The sequence below is a fragment of the Triturus cristatus genome, chromosome 1_1 (genome assembly GCF_964204655.1).
Source record: "Triturus cristatus chromosome 1_1, aTriCri1.1, whole genome shotgun sequence".
In the NCBI taxonomy this organism is placed as follows: Eukaryota; Metazoa; Chordata; class Amphibia; order Caudata; family Salamandridae; genus Triturus; species Triturus cristatus.
In genome coordinates this window covers 50,135,196-50,155,623 of record NC_140579.1, presented here as the reverse complement: position 1 = coordinate 50,155,623, position 20,428 = coordinate 50,135,196, and the positions used below count along the sequence as shown (strand labels likewise).

At 42.6% G+C, this 20,428-nt stretch overlaps 1 protein-coding gene across 3 annotated transcripts in view; it reads right to left on the bottom strand.

Annotated features, from left to right (window-relative positions):
* Positions 1 to 20,428, bottom strand: part of LOC146869338 (solute carrier family 12 member 6-like) — an 836,907-nt gene that overhangs the window by 219,069 nt on the left and 597,410 nt on the right. For all 3 annotated transcript variants that reach the window (XM_085651026.1, XM_085651041.1, XM_085650987.1), the window contains 2 exons: positions 15,821 to 15,990; positions 15,121 to 15,252 (listed from right to left, as the gene is read on the bottom strand). In XM_085651026.1, coding sequence (XP_085507152.1) covers positions 15,121 to 15,252; positions 15,821 to 15,990 — 302 coding nt within the window. The remainder of the gene's footprint in view (positions 1 to 15,120; positions 15,253 to 15,820; positions 15,991 to 20,428) is intronic.

The window sequence follows — 20,428 nt, the reverse complement described above, 5'->3', positions numbered from 1 at the left end:
CTACTTGTTCTGATTTCACTCGGATACCTTCCTCAATTAATAGATTTTCTTGAACTTTATTTGAACTCTCTTTATTCTTTTCTTCCTGTCTACGTGCTTTTTCTGTACGTCTATGAGATTCTTTACGCCATAACTCGACGGCGTCCTTCTGTGACTGTCTGACTTTCCTTTTCCATAACTCTTCCTCGACTTTCATGATGCACTCTGCATCCCAGGTCCCCGCTGCGGGCCACCTCTGACTTTCTGGTAATCCCTTGGTGTAGTCTACCCATAAATCAAGAAATAATATAGCGTCTAAGCCATGTTTGTGATACATGAAGTGCCCTGGAGTATCCCTAGGAGGAATAGGGACGGCTTCTTCGAGTACCCCTTTTCTAGTAGTGATCTGTCTTAACTTTGAAAAGAGCGGCATATTGGCAACTGATCTGATACTTAATCTTGAACACACTTAATACAAAAGCACAATAATGAACAACCATTCATACCACACTATGCAGGACGTTTAACACATTAAACATTAAACATTTTTTTTTAACCTTTAAAATAAACAACAATGATGATCGTCTGCATAACTAATCACCAAGCATAACTCTTGACACTAACTAGATACTTCGGAATACTTGATATACTGCTAAACAGTACAGATACACTGCTAAAACAGTGCAGACCGGATTTGTGTACCCAAACCCGTCTTGACCGGCACAACCTATGTGCACGTCAGAAATGCCTCCCCAGTAATGGTACTCACCGGGTAGCTTCGGAAACAGAAGGCCTCGGTAACTTGAACTTGAACCGGACTGGACTCGACTCGCCTCGTCGGAAACTGGGCTTGACTTCGAACTGGTGGGTCTCTGTATACCTCGGATCTTGCTCTCTCAGCTAGGCTCTGGTCGGGATACTTCGCACTTCTCACCGCCTCGTCTGGGTGTTGATCGCAGTCTCAGTCGCCCCCGCTTGACCGGAGGGAGATACAGGAAATCCTGCTGGTACGCGTTATTGTCCGTCCAGCTGTGGCAGGAGACCGGGCCTGCAACTCACCGCCGGCGCGTGAGATGAGAAAGTGTCCCTATTCGGGCGCCATCATGTGGTAAATAAAATTCCTTTACCTGGACTGAATTTGATACAGTAACATTATAAAATAGCTCAGTAAAATGAGAGGCAGAATCCGTGATATTAGAGGTTCGGAATGGGCTTTATTCCAGTGATCGATTATAATCGGATGCTCCAAGTTCCATCACCACGGGGGTTCAGGAAGTGAAGTACATACTTTATTGACAAGAAGTAACTTTTATAGTACATACATTACAATGAAGCGAATGCAGTAGGCGTAACAATTGATAAGGAAAATGACGTTCTACCTGCGTAACCAAAAATGGGTGTAATAAGGAGTAAAAAGGAACATAATTGGTTATGATGTCATACATAGGTGGATCTATAAGATAATACTTGGCCTAGATGCGCGCGCAGCAGCATGACGTGTAATTGACGTGTAACTAGGGGGTGAAGGGGACTTGACATTTAGCTCTACATGTGGAGACAAAAAGTCTGGGGGGTCAAGTCAACCTAATCCCAAATCATATCTAACATCCTATGTTTAAAGAACTATGTTATCCAAGAAAGAAGGACTCTCGGACAGAATCTATTCTATACTGACTGTGCGTACGTGTACAAGCGTCTAAGTGTCTACACTGAATGCGAGGGGGTAGGAATATTCCATGGTAACAGGGCTATGAATTACTTGCATGAGGACAGAGAAGCCGGGCCTTTTGCTCGGTAACTGGAAGAATGTTTACTTAAACTACTAGGCAGGAATGCATCGGCTGAGGGGGAAGCAGATAATTCGAAGGTGAAATACAGTACTTGGCAGAGAATAGGCTGATGTCAGGCTTCGTGAGCCGCGCAGAGAATGGGACAAAGTTCATGGTCACAGATGCAGGCTCAGACTGGAGCTTTCAGAGGCAGAAGGCAAGAGGAGTTTTGATGACAGAATCAGGGCCTACTTGCCTGGACTGTAAAATGGCATAAGTGAACCATACAAAGCCGGTGGCCTTTCATATTTAGGAATGGAATATCCGGCCTGTTCATGGCGGATCTGACAGAGGACATGTTGACGGTGGACGCACATGTATTTGCGTCTTCATAACTGGAACTGGAGGGAACATACATGTACTTGTGACATGCACATAGAACCGTTGGGGTCCAAGATAGGGGACATAACTGACCAGAAAAATCCATATTTCCACAACTACTATCTCTCTACTACTCTCTACCACTCTCTCTCTACCACTCTCTCTCTACTACTCACTCACTACTATTCACTCTCTACTACTCGTTCTCTACTACTCACTCTCTACTACTCGCTCTCTACTACTCACTCTCTACTACTCACTCTCTACTACTCTCTCTGCTACTCACTCTCTACTACTCACTCTCTACTACTCTCTACTACTCGCTCTACTACTCACTCTCTACTACTCTCTCCTACTCTCTACCACTCACTCTCTACTACTCACTCTCTACTACTCTCTCTCTACTACTCACTCTCCACTACTCACTCTCTACTACTCTCTACTACTCACTCTCTACTACTCTCTACCACTCACTCTCTACTACTCTACTACTCACTCTCTACTACTCTCTCTCTACTACTCACTCTCTACTACTCTCTACTACTCACTCTGTACTACTCACTCTCTACTACTCACTCTCTACTACTCTCTACTGCTCACTCTCCACTACTGATTCTCTACTACTCACTCTCTACTACTCTCTACTACTCACTCTCTACTACTCTCTCTATCACTCTCTACTACTCACTCTCTACTACTCACTCTCTGCTACTCTCTCTCTACTACTCACTCTCTACTACTCACTCTCTACTACTCTCTAGTACTCACTCTCTACTACTCTACTACTCACTCTCTACTACACTCTCTCTCTACTACTCTCTACTATTCACTCTCTACTACTCACTCTACTACTCTCTGCTGCTCTCTAGCACTCACTCTCTACTACTCTACTACTCTCTCTCTACTACTATCTCTCTACTACTCTCTACTACTCACTCTCTACTACTCTCTCTCTACTACTCACTCACTACTATTCACTCTCTACTACTCACTCTCTACTACTCGCTCTCCACTACTCACTCTCTACTACTCGCTCTCTACTACTCTCTACTACTCACTCTCTACTACTCTCTCTGCTACTCACTCTCTACTACTCGCTCTACTACTCACTCTCTACTATTCTCTACTACTCACTCTACTACTCTCTCGTACTCTCTACCACTCACTCTCTACTACTCTACTACTCACTCTCTACTACTCACTCTACTACTCTCTACAACTCACTCTGTACTACTCTCTACTACTCACTCTCTACTACTACTCACTCTTTACTACTCACTCTCTACTACACATGCTCTACTACTTGCTCTCTGCTACTCGCCCTCTACTACTCTCTACTACTCACTCTCTACTACTACTCACTCTTTACTACTCACTCTCTACTACACATGCTCTACTACTTGCTCTCTGCTACTCGCCCTCTACTACTCTCTAGTACTCACTCTCTACTACTCTCTACTACTCACTCTCTACTACTCCACTACTCTCTACTACTCACTCTCTACTACTCACTCTCTACTACTCTACTACTCTCTACTACTCTACTACTCTCTCTCTACTACTCACTCTCTACTACTCACTCTACCACTCTCTACTACTCACTCTCTACTACTCTCTACTACTCACTCTCTACTACTCTCTACGCTACTCACTCTCTACTACTCTCTACTACTCACTCTCTACTACTCTCTACTACTCACTCTCTACTACTCTCTACTACTCACTCTCTAATACTCACTCTACTACTCTCTCTCTACTACTCACTCTCTACTACTCTCTCTACTACTCTCTCTACTACTCACTCTCTACTACTCACTCTCTACTACTCTCTACTACTCACTCTCTACTACTCTCTCTACCACTCTCTACTACTCACTCTCTACTACTCACTCTCTACTACTCACTCTCTACTACTCTCTCTCTACTACTCTCTCTCTACTACTCTCTCTCTGCTACTCACTCTGCTACTCACTCTCTACTACTCTCTACTACTCACTCTACTACTCACTCTCTACTACTCTCTACTACTTTCTACTACTCATTCTACTACTCACTCTCTACTACTCTCTACTACTCACTCTCTAATACTCACTCTCTACTACTCACTCTACTACTCTCTACTACTCACTCTCTGATACTTTCTCTACTACTCTCTACTACTCACTCTCTACTCTCTATTACTCGCTCTCTACTCTCTACCTCTCTCTCTACTACTCTCTACCTCTCTACCTCTACACCTCTACCTCTACACCTCTACCTCTACACCTCTACCTATACACCTCTACCTATACACCTCTACCTCTACACCTCTACCTCTACACCTCTACCTATACACCTCTACCTATACACCTCTACCTATACACCTCTACCTATACACCTCTACCTATACACCTCTACCTATACACCTCTACCTCTCTGTACATGCACACATATGCACATATATATATGCATATATATGAGCTCTCTTCGCTCACAAGTTTCTCCAAGGAAAAAAGAACGAACGTAGACCTCCTTGTGTAAATTCAAAGGTATTTTATTCCTCCTCGCCTGCCATTACGCGTTTCAGCCGTCAAAGCGGCCTTGATCACATGACAATGCTCAGAGAGTTTTGCTCATTATTTAAAGTGCTAGTGCTTGAAAAAACAACCCCACACACATGGTCTGAGTTAATAGACATAGAAAACAGACTAATAGGTTTCAAATAGATGCCGATAAAATAATACATTGCATATGTTCGACATTTTGTGTAAAATAAAATACATACAGGTAAAATACCTCATTTACACTAATCCTATGGACCAATAAAATCAAATGTTGCAATTTTGAACATAGATAATATTTGCCGATACCTGTTTAATACCTAAACAGGAGTAAAACTTTGTGAGAGTATTCTGGTCGTCCATTATCTACAACGTGTGTGTGTGTGTGAGAAATAAATAAATGTGCCTGCCCAATACCTGTGTAAAATACCTCGTGAATGCACCCTGGATAATATTTGAATTAAACTGCATATACCTGGGGCCTCATCCATGAAGAAAAAAATATATATTTAATTTTAATCTTCTTTAAGTTCCCCCCATGCGAAATACTTCTAAGGTGAGGTTTCCAATCTCATAATGGTACCTATAAAAGATAATCTATAATCATAATCTATAGGCTACCTAATAGATATGCATGAGAAAATCTCGTTAACTATATGCAGTTAAAAGGTACGCTGATCTATAATCATTGCAATATACCCTGATGTTTGAAAGATATAAAAACAATAATAGATGGTATAAAATCCAAAGGTGCAAAAAAAGGAGTGCAAATAGTCCGGTACTAGTCCAAATGGACCTCTAGTGCAAAATATAATGAGGTGGATATGTGCAAAGGAATGTAAATAAATATGCATACTAATGTTGATGAAGATGCTAAGGAGAGGGTTGTAGAATTGCCCCTGTAGTTTATGAGGGGAACAAGATAACTTAGATAATGTTTATATTCCCATATAATATCCTAAAACTCTAAACCATCAGAACAAACAAAAGACACACAATAAGTAAAAACTATATGTCTAAAATATCATTCTAAAAAGGTCTAAGCCAGAATAAATATTAGGATAAGAACAGTATAAATACTAAAAAACAATCAGTTATCTTATAAACACACATGACCAATATACATAATTTACAATTCATGGTTTCACTTTCTAGATTGGATCTATTTACAGGTTTGGTAGAATTTACAGATATGTGTAAAGGTCTTCGGTTGCATTAAGCCCTCCAGGATAAGGGAATCAAATTCCAATATATAGTTGGTTTCCAGACGTCTTAACTTAGCTTCCCTATCCCCTCCCCTTTTGGTGATAGGGTTTGCATCTATGACAAAGTATTTAAGATGACTGGGATCACTATCGTGAATGGCTTGAAAGTGTCTGGCCACTGGATAATTTTGATCTTTATTAATGATCGCTCGTATGTGCTGTAGTATTCTCTTATGGGCAGCCAACCTTGTGCTCTCTATGTACTTCAGATGACAGCTACATTCTAAAACATACACCACGTACTCAGTTTTGCATGTTAAGTGTTGCTTAATCTCCCGAATCTTGGATGAGAAAGCTGTTGTGTATGTTTTGACATTGTTGCCAAATTTACAAGCTTTGCAAGTGGAACACTTAAAAAAACCTTTTCTTGCGGTGAGCCACATATCTTTACGACCCTCATCTTGTTTGTTGCTTGCTAATTTGTTTCCCAAACTTTTAGTTTTTCTGAAAGTGATTGAAGGATTGGTAAGCATATGACTACCTATCACCGGGTCATCTTATGCATTTATATATATGTATGTGTATATATATATATATATATATACATATATAAACATATAATCTGCATATCTATATAAATATAAATTCATGCAAACATATACATATACATATATATGCATACATATGCATGGTATGTATATGAAATTTTGAAAAACACTAATAAAAGCAAAGCTAAAAAGCCACCTAATTATAAACAGAATTGCTTTAACTTAAACGAGGGCGAGACCTATTGCATTTTCAATGCTTGTTTACTTTGGTTCCATCAAGAAGGCATTCAGATGTGACACATTTGCCATAAATTCTGAATGGTAGCACTCTAGTTCCTCATTAGATCACTGTAGTAAAGCTACTGCTCACCAGGGAAGTCTGCTGCTGGTATTCAAAGTGCATGTTTCAGTCTGCATGTCAGAACTTTTTAATGAAATAGAAGAGGATTTGAGAAGTCAAAATGTGCTCTAAGTTTTCTTTCTGCAGCACTAATCAAAATTTCTATGGCAAAATGAACCCCCTCATTTTGTTTCTTTGCAAATTAAATGTTTTAAATGTTACCACTTTATTCCAATCAAGATGGCTTCAGGTGTGCCATACCTTTGTCATAAGTAAGACTGTTAGCGCTCTAGTTGTTCTTTAAAACACTCTGGGATTTCTGTCATTGGGCTATACTTGGACTACATATCGGTGATATTTGTGCTACATTTGGGCTCTTTTGTCTCTGGTGGCCATCTTGGGAACCTTGTTATGAAGATTCCTAATTTCCTCATTTACTGCAGTCTCCTCAGTAGGCATACTGTCAGTTTTTTACTTTGATTCAATGAAGAAGGCATTCAGATGTGTCACACATTTGCCATAAATTCAGAATGTTAGCACTCTAGTTGCTCATTAGATCACTGTAGTAAAGCTACTGCTCACCAGGGAAGTCTGCTGCTGGTATTGAAAGTGCATGTGTCAGTCTGCATGTCAGAATTCTTTAATGAAATAGAAGAGGATTTGAGAAGTCACTCAAAATGTGCCCTAATTTTTCTTTCTGCAGCACTAATCATACATTCTATGGCAAAATGAACCCTCTCATTTTGTTCTTTTTTAAATTAAATGTGTTAAATGTTACCACTTTATTCCAATCAAGATGGCTTCAGGTGTGCCAAAACTTTGTCATAAGTAAGTCTGTTAGCGCTCTAGTTGTTCTTTGGAACACTCTGGGAAGCTGCAGTACAACACAAAGGAATCAACTGACAGTCTCTGCCCTTGTTGGATGTACATGTTCTACTGAGAATGTCAGACTTAATTCTCACATGACTGAGAAAGATAATGTGAATTTACAGAAAATATGCTCTCAGTTTAGCTTATCACCTTCCAAACCTCTGTGGGAAAAGCATGTGAAAATAGTTTTCTCTCAAACATGATTCATGATATCCCAGCAGAAGGCTTTTTCACATGGTAAAATCACCTTAGAACATACCACAATTCCTAAAATGAGTATGGTACCATCAACAAATGATTTCTAATGTAACTAAAGTCTTAAAACCTTCTATTAACTGCAATGCTTTTTAATGAGGTGCTTTCATGTATATTTATCCCAAGATGGCTGCCAACACTTGGATGAAGTGCTGACAGCCAATCAGATCTCACAATGAGATGTGTGGTTAGGCTCCGCCCAGATATATATATGATTTTACTTTTGATTTTCTCAGGAACTGCTGAACGGATTTACACCATATATGCAAAAGGCACATGCCTGACCTGAGGACTACCTCTTTGCCAAATTTCAAGTAATTCTGTTCAGCCGTTCGGGCTGTACCTTCGACTAAAGGTCCTATGGGAAAATGCATGGGGAAAAAGCGTTTTGGGACCCCCCTTTTTTCTCAGCCCCCGCTTGACGAATCATCCCGAGACTTTCAGGGTAGGAGCTGAGCGGAGCGCCCCATTAGTTTTGAAAATTTCACGAACATAAGTCAACCGGCGCCAAAGTTATTCAAAATAGAATTTTCCGATTTCCTATGGGAACTCGGTCCTAACTATAACTATCTACTGGCGACCGCCAGTAGATAATATATATATATATATATATATATATATATAGAGAGAGAGAGAGAGAGAGAGAGAGAGAGAGAGAGAGAGAGAGAGAGAGAGAGAGAGAGAGAGAGAGAGAGAGAGAGAGAGAGAGAGAGAGAGAGAGAGAGAGAGAGAGAGAGAGAGAGAGAGAGAGAGAGAGAGAGAGAGAGAGAGAGAGAGAGAGAGAGAGAGAGAGAGAGAGAGAGAGAGAGAGAGAGAGAGAGAGAGAGAGAGATAACTCTAGATATATAGGAGTCAGGCTCTTTTGCCTGACTCTAATCCTGGCATCCAATTTACCATTCACCACCTCAACAGAGAATGCTACACTCTGGGCAGGCAACTTTCTTACTTGTGCTAATTTGGTCGCTGCACCCATTTATCAAATCCCTGCTTTTTAAAGGTGACAACTTTATTAACTACATCAGATTAATGGCAGACCCCCAATTATAACATGTTAACAGTGAATTGGCTAGAAATACTTGCTGCCCCAACGTTTCCTGGCCTCTCACTGCCCACGGACTGCTCCAAGGTCCCGGGGAACCACAAGCTCCAGAAGGACTAGCGCGAGGACACGCTAAAAAAACAAGACGCCGTCCCACGGCGCATTGTGGCCGCCCCAATATTTATTGGCCTCTCGCTGCCCGCGGACTGCTTCAAGGTACCGGGGGACCACAAGCTCCAGAAGGACTAGTGTGAGGACGCGCTATAAAAACAAGACGCTGGCCCGCGTCGCAGGGCGCACCTGGGCCAAGGGCAGGCCCATCCACGCCCATCCACGCCCGGTGGAAGGCTGGGCTGGGCCAACTCTCTAACATCTGATATAATCTGAATGTACTGAGCTTTTTTATCTTCCCATTTTCGACTTTGGTGGGGGTTTGTAGAACAATATCCCTGTCTTAATATGAGCAAACGGAAGGGACCAAATGAAAAACCGTGGGGGGGGGGGGGTGTTGCAGGCACACTGGACTCTTTTCTTACGAGGGCAGATACTGTTTTATCTCATGAAATAAAATTAACGGAGCAAAGGGTTTCTTTGGATTCTTTCATGACACAAAAGCGCTCCTCCCTAGGCACCACTAGCACTACCAGCACCATGAGCACGGAACCCCTACCCATAAGGTCTCCAAAACAACTCATCCCTAATCTGGTTGTCGCTACACTTCCCACCTCCTCTTCCTCCCTGGGTGTTATATCAACAGGCAACATAGTGACCCATGCCAAGTCAGTGCCCCCCACCCTGACTCAAGTCACAGTGGACCCCCAGTCAAGAGAAGAAAGGGGGGCGGACCCGCTAGGCAAAAACCCACGAAAGGGGCATGTACTGGGAAACGCACCAGGACAGACGACTTGGAAGTGGCCCAACCTGAACTAGTCAGCTCTGGGGTCTCAGATACTGTTAGTTTATCCATGTTTCGGCATGAGGAGGACTTCCTGAAACGGATGGAGACTATGATTTCTGTACTACTGAACCCTCTCCTGTATAAACTAACTATAATTGAAGAGAGGCTGTCAGCATTGGAGGTTGGCTGTAGATCGCATCACACTTGTGACAACAGAACCCAGACAAATGTAACACAGGGGTTGTCAGCCCAGACACAGGCCTTTGTTATATCAACAAGTGAGGAGACGGACAGTCGCGTCTCTCACCAGTCTCCAGGGCCCGCAGTTTCGTCAAGGGGGTCAGTTCTGCCTACAATGAAGGGAGCTGCCTCAAATATTTACAACACTAATCCCCCGGAAGGTGAAATTCTAGGAACTACAAGGGCCCAGCAGGACATATCTTTTGAATCAGCTTCTACTAGGTTTACTCTTCCAACCAATCCCCAAATGGCCCCGAGGGGGGGTGGTGATAAAGTAGCCAAACCAAGACAACATACCTATAGTGAGCACCACGCTCTCCAGCTCCCACCGGCAGCAATGCCCTTAGTGATAGTACTGAGAAATGTTCCACCTTTGAGGGAGGGTCAAGTGGAAACCACTTCACAGCTGATGGATAAATCCCTTAATTGGCTGAACCGTTATGCAGCAGGCACCGGTTGAGGGGGGGGGGTACATTTAACCAATCAAATCATCATGACTAGAAGGACAGGGTGGTTGGGTGTGTCCCCGAAAGTGACTCAGGGTGATTGCGTTGTGATTAACTTTAATAACCCCTACGTTGTCAAATTTATTTTAGATTATCTCCGCAGAATTACCCCCGTAGGGATGCAGATCACCTCATTTTCACTGGGCTACTTCTATAGGCCTCTTCCACCGCTCGTTTTGGGACCGCCACTTCAGATTAGGGAAAACCCAGGGAGCTACAATGAGATGAATAATCAGGGAATTCCCTGGGAGAACAGATTTGCCCCCCTTTCAGGGCTAGAAATGTGTGATTGACTACCCGAGAGCAAGCAAGCGGAGCAGGCCGTTTCGCCCAGGGCAGGTTCCGCAAATAATACCAACAGAGAAGCGACTATTACCCCTAGTAATAACAGGAGGGGGCACTCAGATATCATAAGAATAGTATCTTGGAATGTCGCAGGTATCACAAATAAACTTGGGGACGCCCATTGGCTCAGACTATGGCTGGATCAAGATATCTCCTGCCTGCAGGAGACCTGGGCCACAGAAGAGATCTTTGTAAATGGTTACCGTTCATACCAGACAAGAGCTACCCCGCCCTCCTCAGGAAGAGCTAAAGGGGGCTTAATAACTCTAATCCCAAACACACTAGCAACAAAAGTAAAAATGCTTGAAGGAACCTCCCCATATTTTCATCTCGTTATTCTAGAGTTCCCTAATCAAGATCAATGGCTCTTAATAAACTTTTATAATAACAATTTTTGCCTAAATATGCAAAAAGTTTTGGATGAGGTGACCTGTGCCCTTGATAAGGCGACCAATTTTATTAAACAAAAGGCTGTCTTAAATATCGTATGGCTGGGGGACTTCAACATACACCCATGTAATTATAACTTAGAGCGGGTTTGTGGTGTGGAGAATTTGAGAGGCAATCCTGTCCATCATTTCTTGCATAATATCTATGGAAACACCCGGAATACGCTAATCTCAATGAGAAATATGCTCACGGTCAACAACCTAGCCACTACCAATGATACTCTGTCTCCAACGTTTCACAGAGAACATCAGGAATCGACTATCAACTTTATATTGATCACAAACCACTTAAACATCAGGTGAACAAAGTAAATATCCAATTTAACGCCTTCAGTGACCATGCGATTTTATTATGTGAAATCCAACTTATGCAGAGGGCTGTGATAACCCCCCAGGTAATTGGTCAGCCTATATTCACCAGACGAAACGGATATCAACTGAAGTGGCCCAAAATTGATAAAACAAAGGTGATACCCAAAATACTTAGGAAAGCCCTTCACATTATTGGTAATTGCCTAGATCCTGACAACCATCCCCAATTCGTGGTGTCTTCCTTTTTAGATTTTTTATAATGTATAAGGAAGTCACTCACTGGGAAGATGACCAGTAAATCATAAAATGATAAGGGCTGGTTTGATTCGATCTGTTCCAAAAAAAAGAAAGCCCTTACCAAAGCTCTAGGTTCCAAACCAAGAAATTTCTCCGAAATTCCCATTCTCCGTAGGGAATATAAAATGCCCAGAAAAAATAGGGAAAAGGCGCTAAGGGAAGAAACTTGGGCCAAATTAGAATAGGGTTCGGCTTCAGGCAACTCAAAGGAGTTTTGGGGAATAATAAATGGCCCCCACTTTAAAACTCCGAATGACCCAGGGCTTGATGTTAATGTAGGGGAGGAGGAGTGGGTGGCTCATTTTAAAGGGCATGCAGTATTGGGAAAGTCCCGATGGTGTCACAATGGATTTTTTCTTCGAAAACATGGATATATGGGGCCGCCTTTTAACCAATGTTTTTAACAAAATCGTTATAGTGGGCCCCCCCACATCTTGGAAAACCAGTTTAATCGTCCCAATTCATAAAAAGGGAGATAAAAGAAATCCTGAAAATTACCGTCCAATCTCGCTGATCGATACGACGGCCAAACTCATGGGCCGCCTTCTTTTGAGGAGATTGGAGGCATGGGTGAGGAGCAAAAACATTCTAAGGGAGTCCCAATATGGTTTCCAAGAGGGAAAAGGCATGATAGACCAATGCCTGAACCTCTCACTGATCATGGACAGATATGTAAGAGCCTAGGGTGGGAAGATCTATCTTGCCTTTATGGACTTATCCGCAGCTTTTGACAGCGTGTCCCACCCTAGACTCTGGCATATTATGGAGGAGATGGGAATAGATCAGGCATTGGTCGACTTCATCAGACAGCTGTACTCTGACGCCTCTTCCTCAGTCCATTACGGGAAGAATGGGGAGTGCACCCGATCATTTAAGATCTTAAGCGGGGTAAGGCAGGGCTGCGTCCTGGCACCATTTTTATTCTCCATCTATACCAATGGTGTGGGAAAACATCTTGAGGGCGCATCCTTGGATGTCCCTGTGCTTTCTAATCATCAGCGGTTACCGATTTGGGCGTATGCTGATGACGCTGTCCTGATGGCCCGAACTGGGATGGGGCTCCAGCACCTTATATCCAGTTTTTATGAACTCACTAGATTTAAAAGTCAACCAGAGTAAATCTTTCATTATCATCGCGGGAGCGGAGAAACGTGACAGACCACCTTCTTCTTTTTTTATGTACTCTGGCAAAATGGATGTGGTGGATTCATTTCCCTATCTTGGCGTCCTTTTTTATAGAAAACAATCATGGTCCAAATTGCTAGAGGGAAGAGCAATGGGTATGCAAAGAAGCCTAATGGCGCTGAAAACATTCTCCAAAAGGTTGGGAGTCAAACCTCTAATCCCAATGAAAAAAATGTATCATGCAAAAACAAAGGCGGCAGCGGTTTATGGGGCAGGGGTATGGGGGATGGCTCCCAGTGATTGTTTGCAAATGATTGAGAACACATTTTTTAAGTCTTTTACTTCCCTCCCACAGTCCTATTCGAATTATGTTCTACACATGGAACTCGCTCTACCATATATTATCGATTCAATCAAAATGGCACCACTCCTGCTGTGGCATTCTATTTGCAAAACCAAAGGGGTCCCCCCTACGCAAAATTTGATAACACTTATTTTAAAATCTGATAACTACAGTAGGATCAGGTGGCTAAAGTACGTGGAGTCGGAACTTACTGCAATGGGCCTAAGTCACCTTTTTAATGATCCATCCACTTGGTAAGTCCCTAACAAAGCGGAAACTGGTTGAGATATTCATCTTGAGGGCCCAATACTTGAGAAAGGAAAAAAACTCCCACAGTCTGTATGAACTAACTCCAGCGCTGGAGGAGGGAAGTTTCTTTTACCTGGCTGATGTCACATTGCCATACCACACATATATTTTATTAAGAATCCGGCTAAACTTGATTCCATTGATGGTAGGACACCCAGGGAAGCAATACAGACACTCCGATCTTTCCGTGTGTCCGTGCAACAACAGGTCACCACAAACTAATCTTTATGTTTTATTTTTTTGTGGTTTTTACCATCAAGAAAAACATACTTTTATTTGACCAATTTGCAAGCTCCACAATTTTAAATGTTGTCGTGTGGCATTGTATTTCTTCAAATCCTTGCAGAATTCTTTTGTGTGTTTCTCGCTAGGATCATTCTTATGGGCAAGTTTGAAAAAGAGAAAGCAGGTTGGCCCATAAGATGAATTAGGACTGTCTATTATAATTTTACTGTATCTAGTTTATTTATACATGGATGACATGGATTTTATGATAAAGTGGATGATAGCACTTTTTTAAACCATAATTTCTGACTGTAAATACTTATGATCTTATGTGTAAGATCGAATAAAGGATTTTGACTTGACTACTTGCTGCATGGTATGTACTACTTGGAGCCTGTCTTTTAGGGCAAGTACCTTGAAAATTATTCAAAGTAGAAGGGGAGGCAGGTAGGAAGGGGTTTCATGTGTCCTGCTGGACAGGCTGAAAAACAGTGGGTGTGGCAGTTGGTGATGATTTAATAAAGAGATGGAGCTCACTTACAGAGGGACACTTGTGCATGTAGGGACAGTTCTGTTATTTGAGAATCATTATCCAGATCCCAGTTTTAGTGAAAAGCAAAATAAAAGAACTGACATCACTGACAAGGATGACAAGGTTATGGGCCTATATTGTCACCTCCAGAAAAGACATCTTGTAGATCTGCATCTGACTCTACAACAGTGGTAGCTGGCCCCTTGCAAATCTGTATTGATAAACATAATTCTGGATCCAGTTTGAAGACTAGTGAAATATCTAAATAGAGTAATCTCAAAGGATTTAGTATCTATTCGAAATTAAGTATACAATGAAATGTCCTGATTCCCTCAATCATGCAAGGGGATATTCAAATTGCCCCGATAAAGCTGGCGGCATGAGTAAGTACTTGAATAGTGAAACTATACACTAGCAACAACAAACAAGCAATGAAAAGAGACTTCAGAAAGCAGAGGAGACAAGAAAGACAGGCAAGTAGAATTCCATGAAAAATTATAACAGCTAAAGAAGCTAGCATATAATGAATGAGTGAGAAGGTATAAGAAGAACAACTATCTAGCATGTTTGTAACATTGTGTTAGTATGTAAAGACTTCTCAAAGAGTCCTCACCATTTCTACTACTTCGACATCCGCCTCGATACGTAAATGGTATAGAAAAGTGGCCAGGTCCTTTCTCATCTGGATGCTGTTATCTTCCATCTGAGCCACAGTGAAGATTCGAATTTTGCACTTACGCCAAACCTTAGACATTTGGGAGAGAGTATTACTTCAAATAAACAACAGATTATTCCACAGTTCTAGTGAACCAGTCTTTGAAACAAGCAATACATCACTGTTCAATAGTAAAAGCACATCTTCTGGGCAGCTCTGTAACCGTGAGGAATAGAGACAGAAAAAGTAAGTGACAATGTTAAAAAGGAGCACATAAAACTTAAGGCGTATTTCTTAGATTCAAGCCTTCATCCTCACTAAGTCCTAGGTATAGTGACAGCAAACTATCATTACACAACAAAGAGGATGTGGATCTCATAGTGCTCAACCTAGCAAATGGCTCATTAATTACTGCTAATGTAGTTACAATTGAGTTGCTATTGTCATCATGCTCATCCTTGAAAGTAAATTGGCAAAACAGTAAATCTCTTGAAACTTGTAGGGCTCTCAGATTTTATAGAGCCTGATCTTTCAAGGAAGAGAAGAGCAATGTCAATCATTTTCATCAAAAACTAATTATTTCTCCATGCAACCTTCAATGCAATGGGAAGTACAGCAACATTAAACACTCGAGTAGTCCAGAAGCATGTGTGCTCACCTTGTGCTGCTTAATCAAGAAGGGAAGCAGCATCAACATGCCACCATCATGCACAACCCACCACACATCTATGTTTCCTTCAGCGAATGGATCTGAATTGCAAGGGAAGAAGGAGGTGTTCTTGGCCACCAGTAGGGCAAGACGTGCTGCTGTTGTCACTCGCACAGTACCTGCAAGGCACAATAAGGTTACATTCAGCACACTAAAGGAATAGATGAATATGTTACCTTTGGTAATGCTCTTTCCTGTGTATACTATCTGCCTGCAGATTCCTCACCTTTTGAGTATCTCCCAGATGCCAAAGAATGTCCAGAACTTTTAAAGCAACTGTTCCTGGACGCTGATGGGTGGCACCACTGGCTCCATGGTAAGCCTGCGCCATTCAACAAAGTGACAACAGCCATATAATTTTGCCACCTTTGTGCACTCTTCGATGTCCTTAAACGCAGGTCAACTGTTCAAGACTGAAGTGTGAGTGTGTAAAATCTAGGTTGGGACCTTTATAGAGCCTTAAAAGTCCATTCTTTAGAACGTGGAGGAGAGAGAGCAGGGAGAAATCTGCATTTAGAATACCCACTAGAACAAATATCACCAAAGGCAACTAACTTGTTATCCTGATGGATATTTCTAATCCAACTAATGTCATCTTTGAACAGATACCAAAATAATACCTCCCAAAGGTGGGTCTGAGAAGTGGACTTATACCAGGGAACCCTGCTCGACTAGGCAGATGCACTGGGCCTCCCTATGGACTTGGTTGTCGACACAGTAATGCCTGATGAAAGTAAGAATGGATGCCAATTACACAGCCTGCTAGATGCCTATTCCTGGAACACCTCTTGCCAATGGTGGAGTGGTGGCATGAGCCCGAAGGCCTTAGAGAGGCTCCATTTCAGCCTGAATGTAGCATGTTTTAACAGGTCCTACTAACCTTATTTACTTGTCACACAGTAAAATATCCCACAGTGAACATATTTAAGTTTTGAAAATGATTCTGATTTTTCTTTTTTTTTTTTACAAAACTTTATATAATTTTTTCATAATGTTTGTGTACATAATTTAAACATGATTATTCATCTATTATAAACAATATACATTCATTTGTTTAAAAACAAAGACCATATCACTACTCAATTCAACAACCTGCCCACATGAGCTCTCATGTACCATACTCCCATCTCACATACCATTCATTCCATATTCCCTCATACATCAGTCCAGAAAGATTGCGTCCACCATACACCGGTAGAATTTAATTTCTTTTCTCCTTCTGGTGTATAGGCCCAGACTGGACACATCAACAGTTTTATTTTTCCTGTGACTAGTAATTCAGGGTAGTAGGAACTCTCTTCTTTTCATCTATTCATTTTGTAGCATGTTGTAATACACAGGATGATCCACCTGATTTAAGTCTGCTTCTGGACCATCTTCCCCTTCTTAGCACTGGCAAAGCCAATAAACAGGTGAGCATCTATCGGGTGCTCCTTTATGCACTTTATGTATAAGCTAATAACTCTTCTAGAGTCCAGCCTGTGAAGACTTTCCTCCTCAGAGGTGTGAGGTGGATGTAAGAAAAAAGGGAGAATGGTGTACTGTCCTATGTGGAAGGTTGACACCACATATCGCAGATAGAAGGTGTGAGTTCACAGAATCAATTCATCCAGAAAGAAGAGGGCATAATGAGTTTTCAACAGCTCATTGACAAGGTGTGTATAAGTAAGCAATGAGTAATACCAATGTAATGGTCAGCAATCTTAGTGAGCAATTGTGCATAGGCTCGAAGGGTGTGCACCTCATCAACACAAGGAGCAAGTTAATATTCCATTGTGGCATAATACAGGGCGCAGTAGGAAACATGTATGCAAGCCCCTTTAAAAATAGCATCACAACTGTTGACTTGAATAATGATGGTTGGTTAGGCAAATGTACAAAGGTCTGATAGGAATCCTTTAACACTGCCCACAAATCTTTGCTGGACCAAAGACAAACATCAAAACATCAGCCAGTTTTGCCTGTAGGTGGTCGACATAATGGTCTCTGCACCAGGCCACGACATTTGCCCAGCATCCAGTGGATGGGTGCCTAGACACAAAAATACCATCTACTACTTCAGTGGGCAGACCACACCCATTCATTTGGTGCCGCTCAAACTCCACACATGGAATTGTAGGGTGTAGGGATTCACATGGAGGACCCTCTCTGTTGCTGGGATGTGGCATTCTCCAGAATAAGCAGAAGAAACATAGGACAGATACTCAGGCTCTGAAGATCAGAGTACAACCCTCTTCTAGGTTAATCTGGGGCAGAATAGCAGAATCAGCTGAGCAAAGTCTATTCTAACCCTCCTCACAACTCTGGGAAGGAGAGGCAGCGGTGCAAAGGCGTAAAGTAGACTGGAGTTCCACTTCAGACGGAATGTGTTTCCTAGGTGGAAACTCTAATGCACAGTAGTTGTGACACTGTGTTCTCGTGGTAGTGAAAAGATCTAGCTAGGATATGCCCCATTGGGTGAAGAGGTCTTGAACCATCTGCATATGAGATCCCTTTTGCGGCCCACCAGATGAGATTGTCCGCCCTGTCATTCAGAGACCCTTCCAAACGGTTGACCTTCTGAGAGCTCCTCTAGTATTTCAATCATTTATTAAGCAGCAGTGCCTCCTGCAAATCTGTACCGCCATGCTTCTTGAAGTATCACATGGTGGTCATGTTGTCCATTCCCTGAATTGACTTTCCTCTAGTGGAGGAAAGAAGGGACTTCAGAGCCAACCAAAAGGCATGAAACTCCAGACACTTGGTGTGGTGTCTTTGCTCTACTACAGACCACTGATCTTTATCACTCCCCGATGAATGCCCTATAACCAGGGACAATGCATCCATCACTACTGTGAGCTCTAGGTGAGGTCGGTAGGAAAGTTTGCCGCAGGTCAGGTTGGTCTGCAGTAACCACCATTGCATGTCCCATTACTTCCTCCTCCGAAATATGGATGCTGTCCAACAGGCAGCCCTAGTTTTGAGCTTACTCCACACATAGGTTCTATTGCAGGCCCGGCATATGCCACCAGGCCGAAAGGACCGTCGGGATGCATGATGCTGTAGAGCTGTCCACTCTGGAACCCAGGTGTGAGCCCAACACATAGGATTCCCAGACATGTTGCAGGGTCAGAAAAGCTTTGCATGTCACTATGTTCAAGATGGTCCCTGCAAAAGGGATCCTCGCGTACACTGCAGGTGGGATTTTGCCACTTTGCTGGAGAAGGTGGCTGTGTCAAGCCCATTTCCAGCAGCTAGTCATCGAGGTACAAGAATAGATGCATCCCGACCTGAAAACATAGGCCACAACCACCATCTTCACCTTCATAAACTCCATAGAGCCTGAGGTGAGGCCAGAGGGCAGGATGGTTAACACTTAGTTGTTCGAACAAAAAAGTTATATAAATACAGTTACATGAAAGTATGCGTATGCAAGTTAAAATACACCATACAGCCTCCTGGATCCAGGGAGGAAAGAAACCATGAAGCAGAGTCAACATTTTGAACGTCTTTCAGAATAAATGTTCGGAAGTCAAAGGTCTGAAATTTGTCTACGACCTCAGTCTTTCTTAAGGAAAAAGTTACTTACCTTTCGGTAACGCATTATCTGGTAGAGACCGTATATAGCTGCAGATTCCTTAACTTTAAATTTCCCAGGCATCAGAATGGATCTGGAAACTTTTGCGTGAGCAATACCCCGGTGTTCCTTCGAGTGGCTCAGTTCGGATCTGCGTGGCGCATTCGTTGGCACCGGATGTAATGTCGCGGTCACCTATATAAGTGCTGCTCAGGCGTGCGGACGTTAGTTGCTTTTCACACTTTCCATGCCAGAAATGCAGAGCCATGAAGTGAACGGACTAGTGTGTCCCCAAACTGGGGCCCTGAGAAGGGAGCAGCCATATCCCTTTAAACGTGTCCGCAGAGAGAGGAGGTATGGGTGGGTCTGCAAGGAATCTGCAGCTAGATATTGTCTCTACCAGAAAGTGTATTACCAAAGTTAAGTAACTTGTTCATCTGATAGAGACTTCTAGCTGCAGATTCCTTACCTTTGAATAGACAACAAAGCCATAGCATTCAGGCAGTGGGATGCGGACAGATTGACTAAACTAAGAAGTCCTGCAGGACCGAACGGGTGAAATGCCTATGCCTATCCCTGCGGACCTGATTGTCTAGGCAGTAGTGTTTGGCAAATGTGTGCAGGGACACCCAAGTTGCTGCCTGTAAGATGTCTAGGACTGGAACACCACAAGCCAACAACGTGATTGCAGCTTTTCCCCTGGTGGAATGGGCACATATGTCCTCAGGAGGCTGCTTTTTAGCTAGGACGTAGCAGATCTTGATACAGAGAACGACCCAGCATGAAATAGTTTGTTTCTGAACTGCCCGACCTTTCGTAGCCCCTACATAGCCCATGAAAAATTGGTCAACCACCCAGAACTCATTGCTGCTGTCAAAGTGGAATGAAAACGCTCATATTGGGTCTAGACTGTGGAGTTGTTCCTCCTCTTTAGAGGGGTGTGGAGGAGCATAAAAAGTGGGTAGGGCAAAAGATTGTCCCAAATGGAATGGGGTCACCAC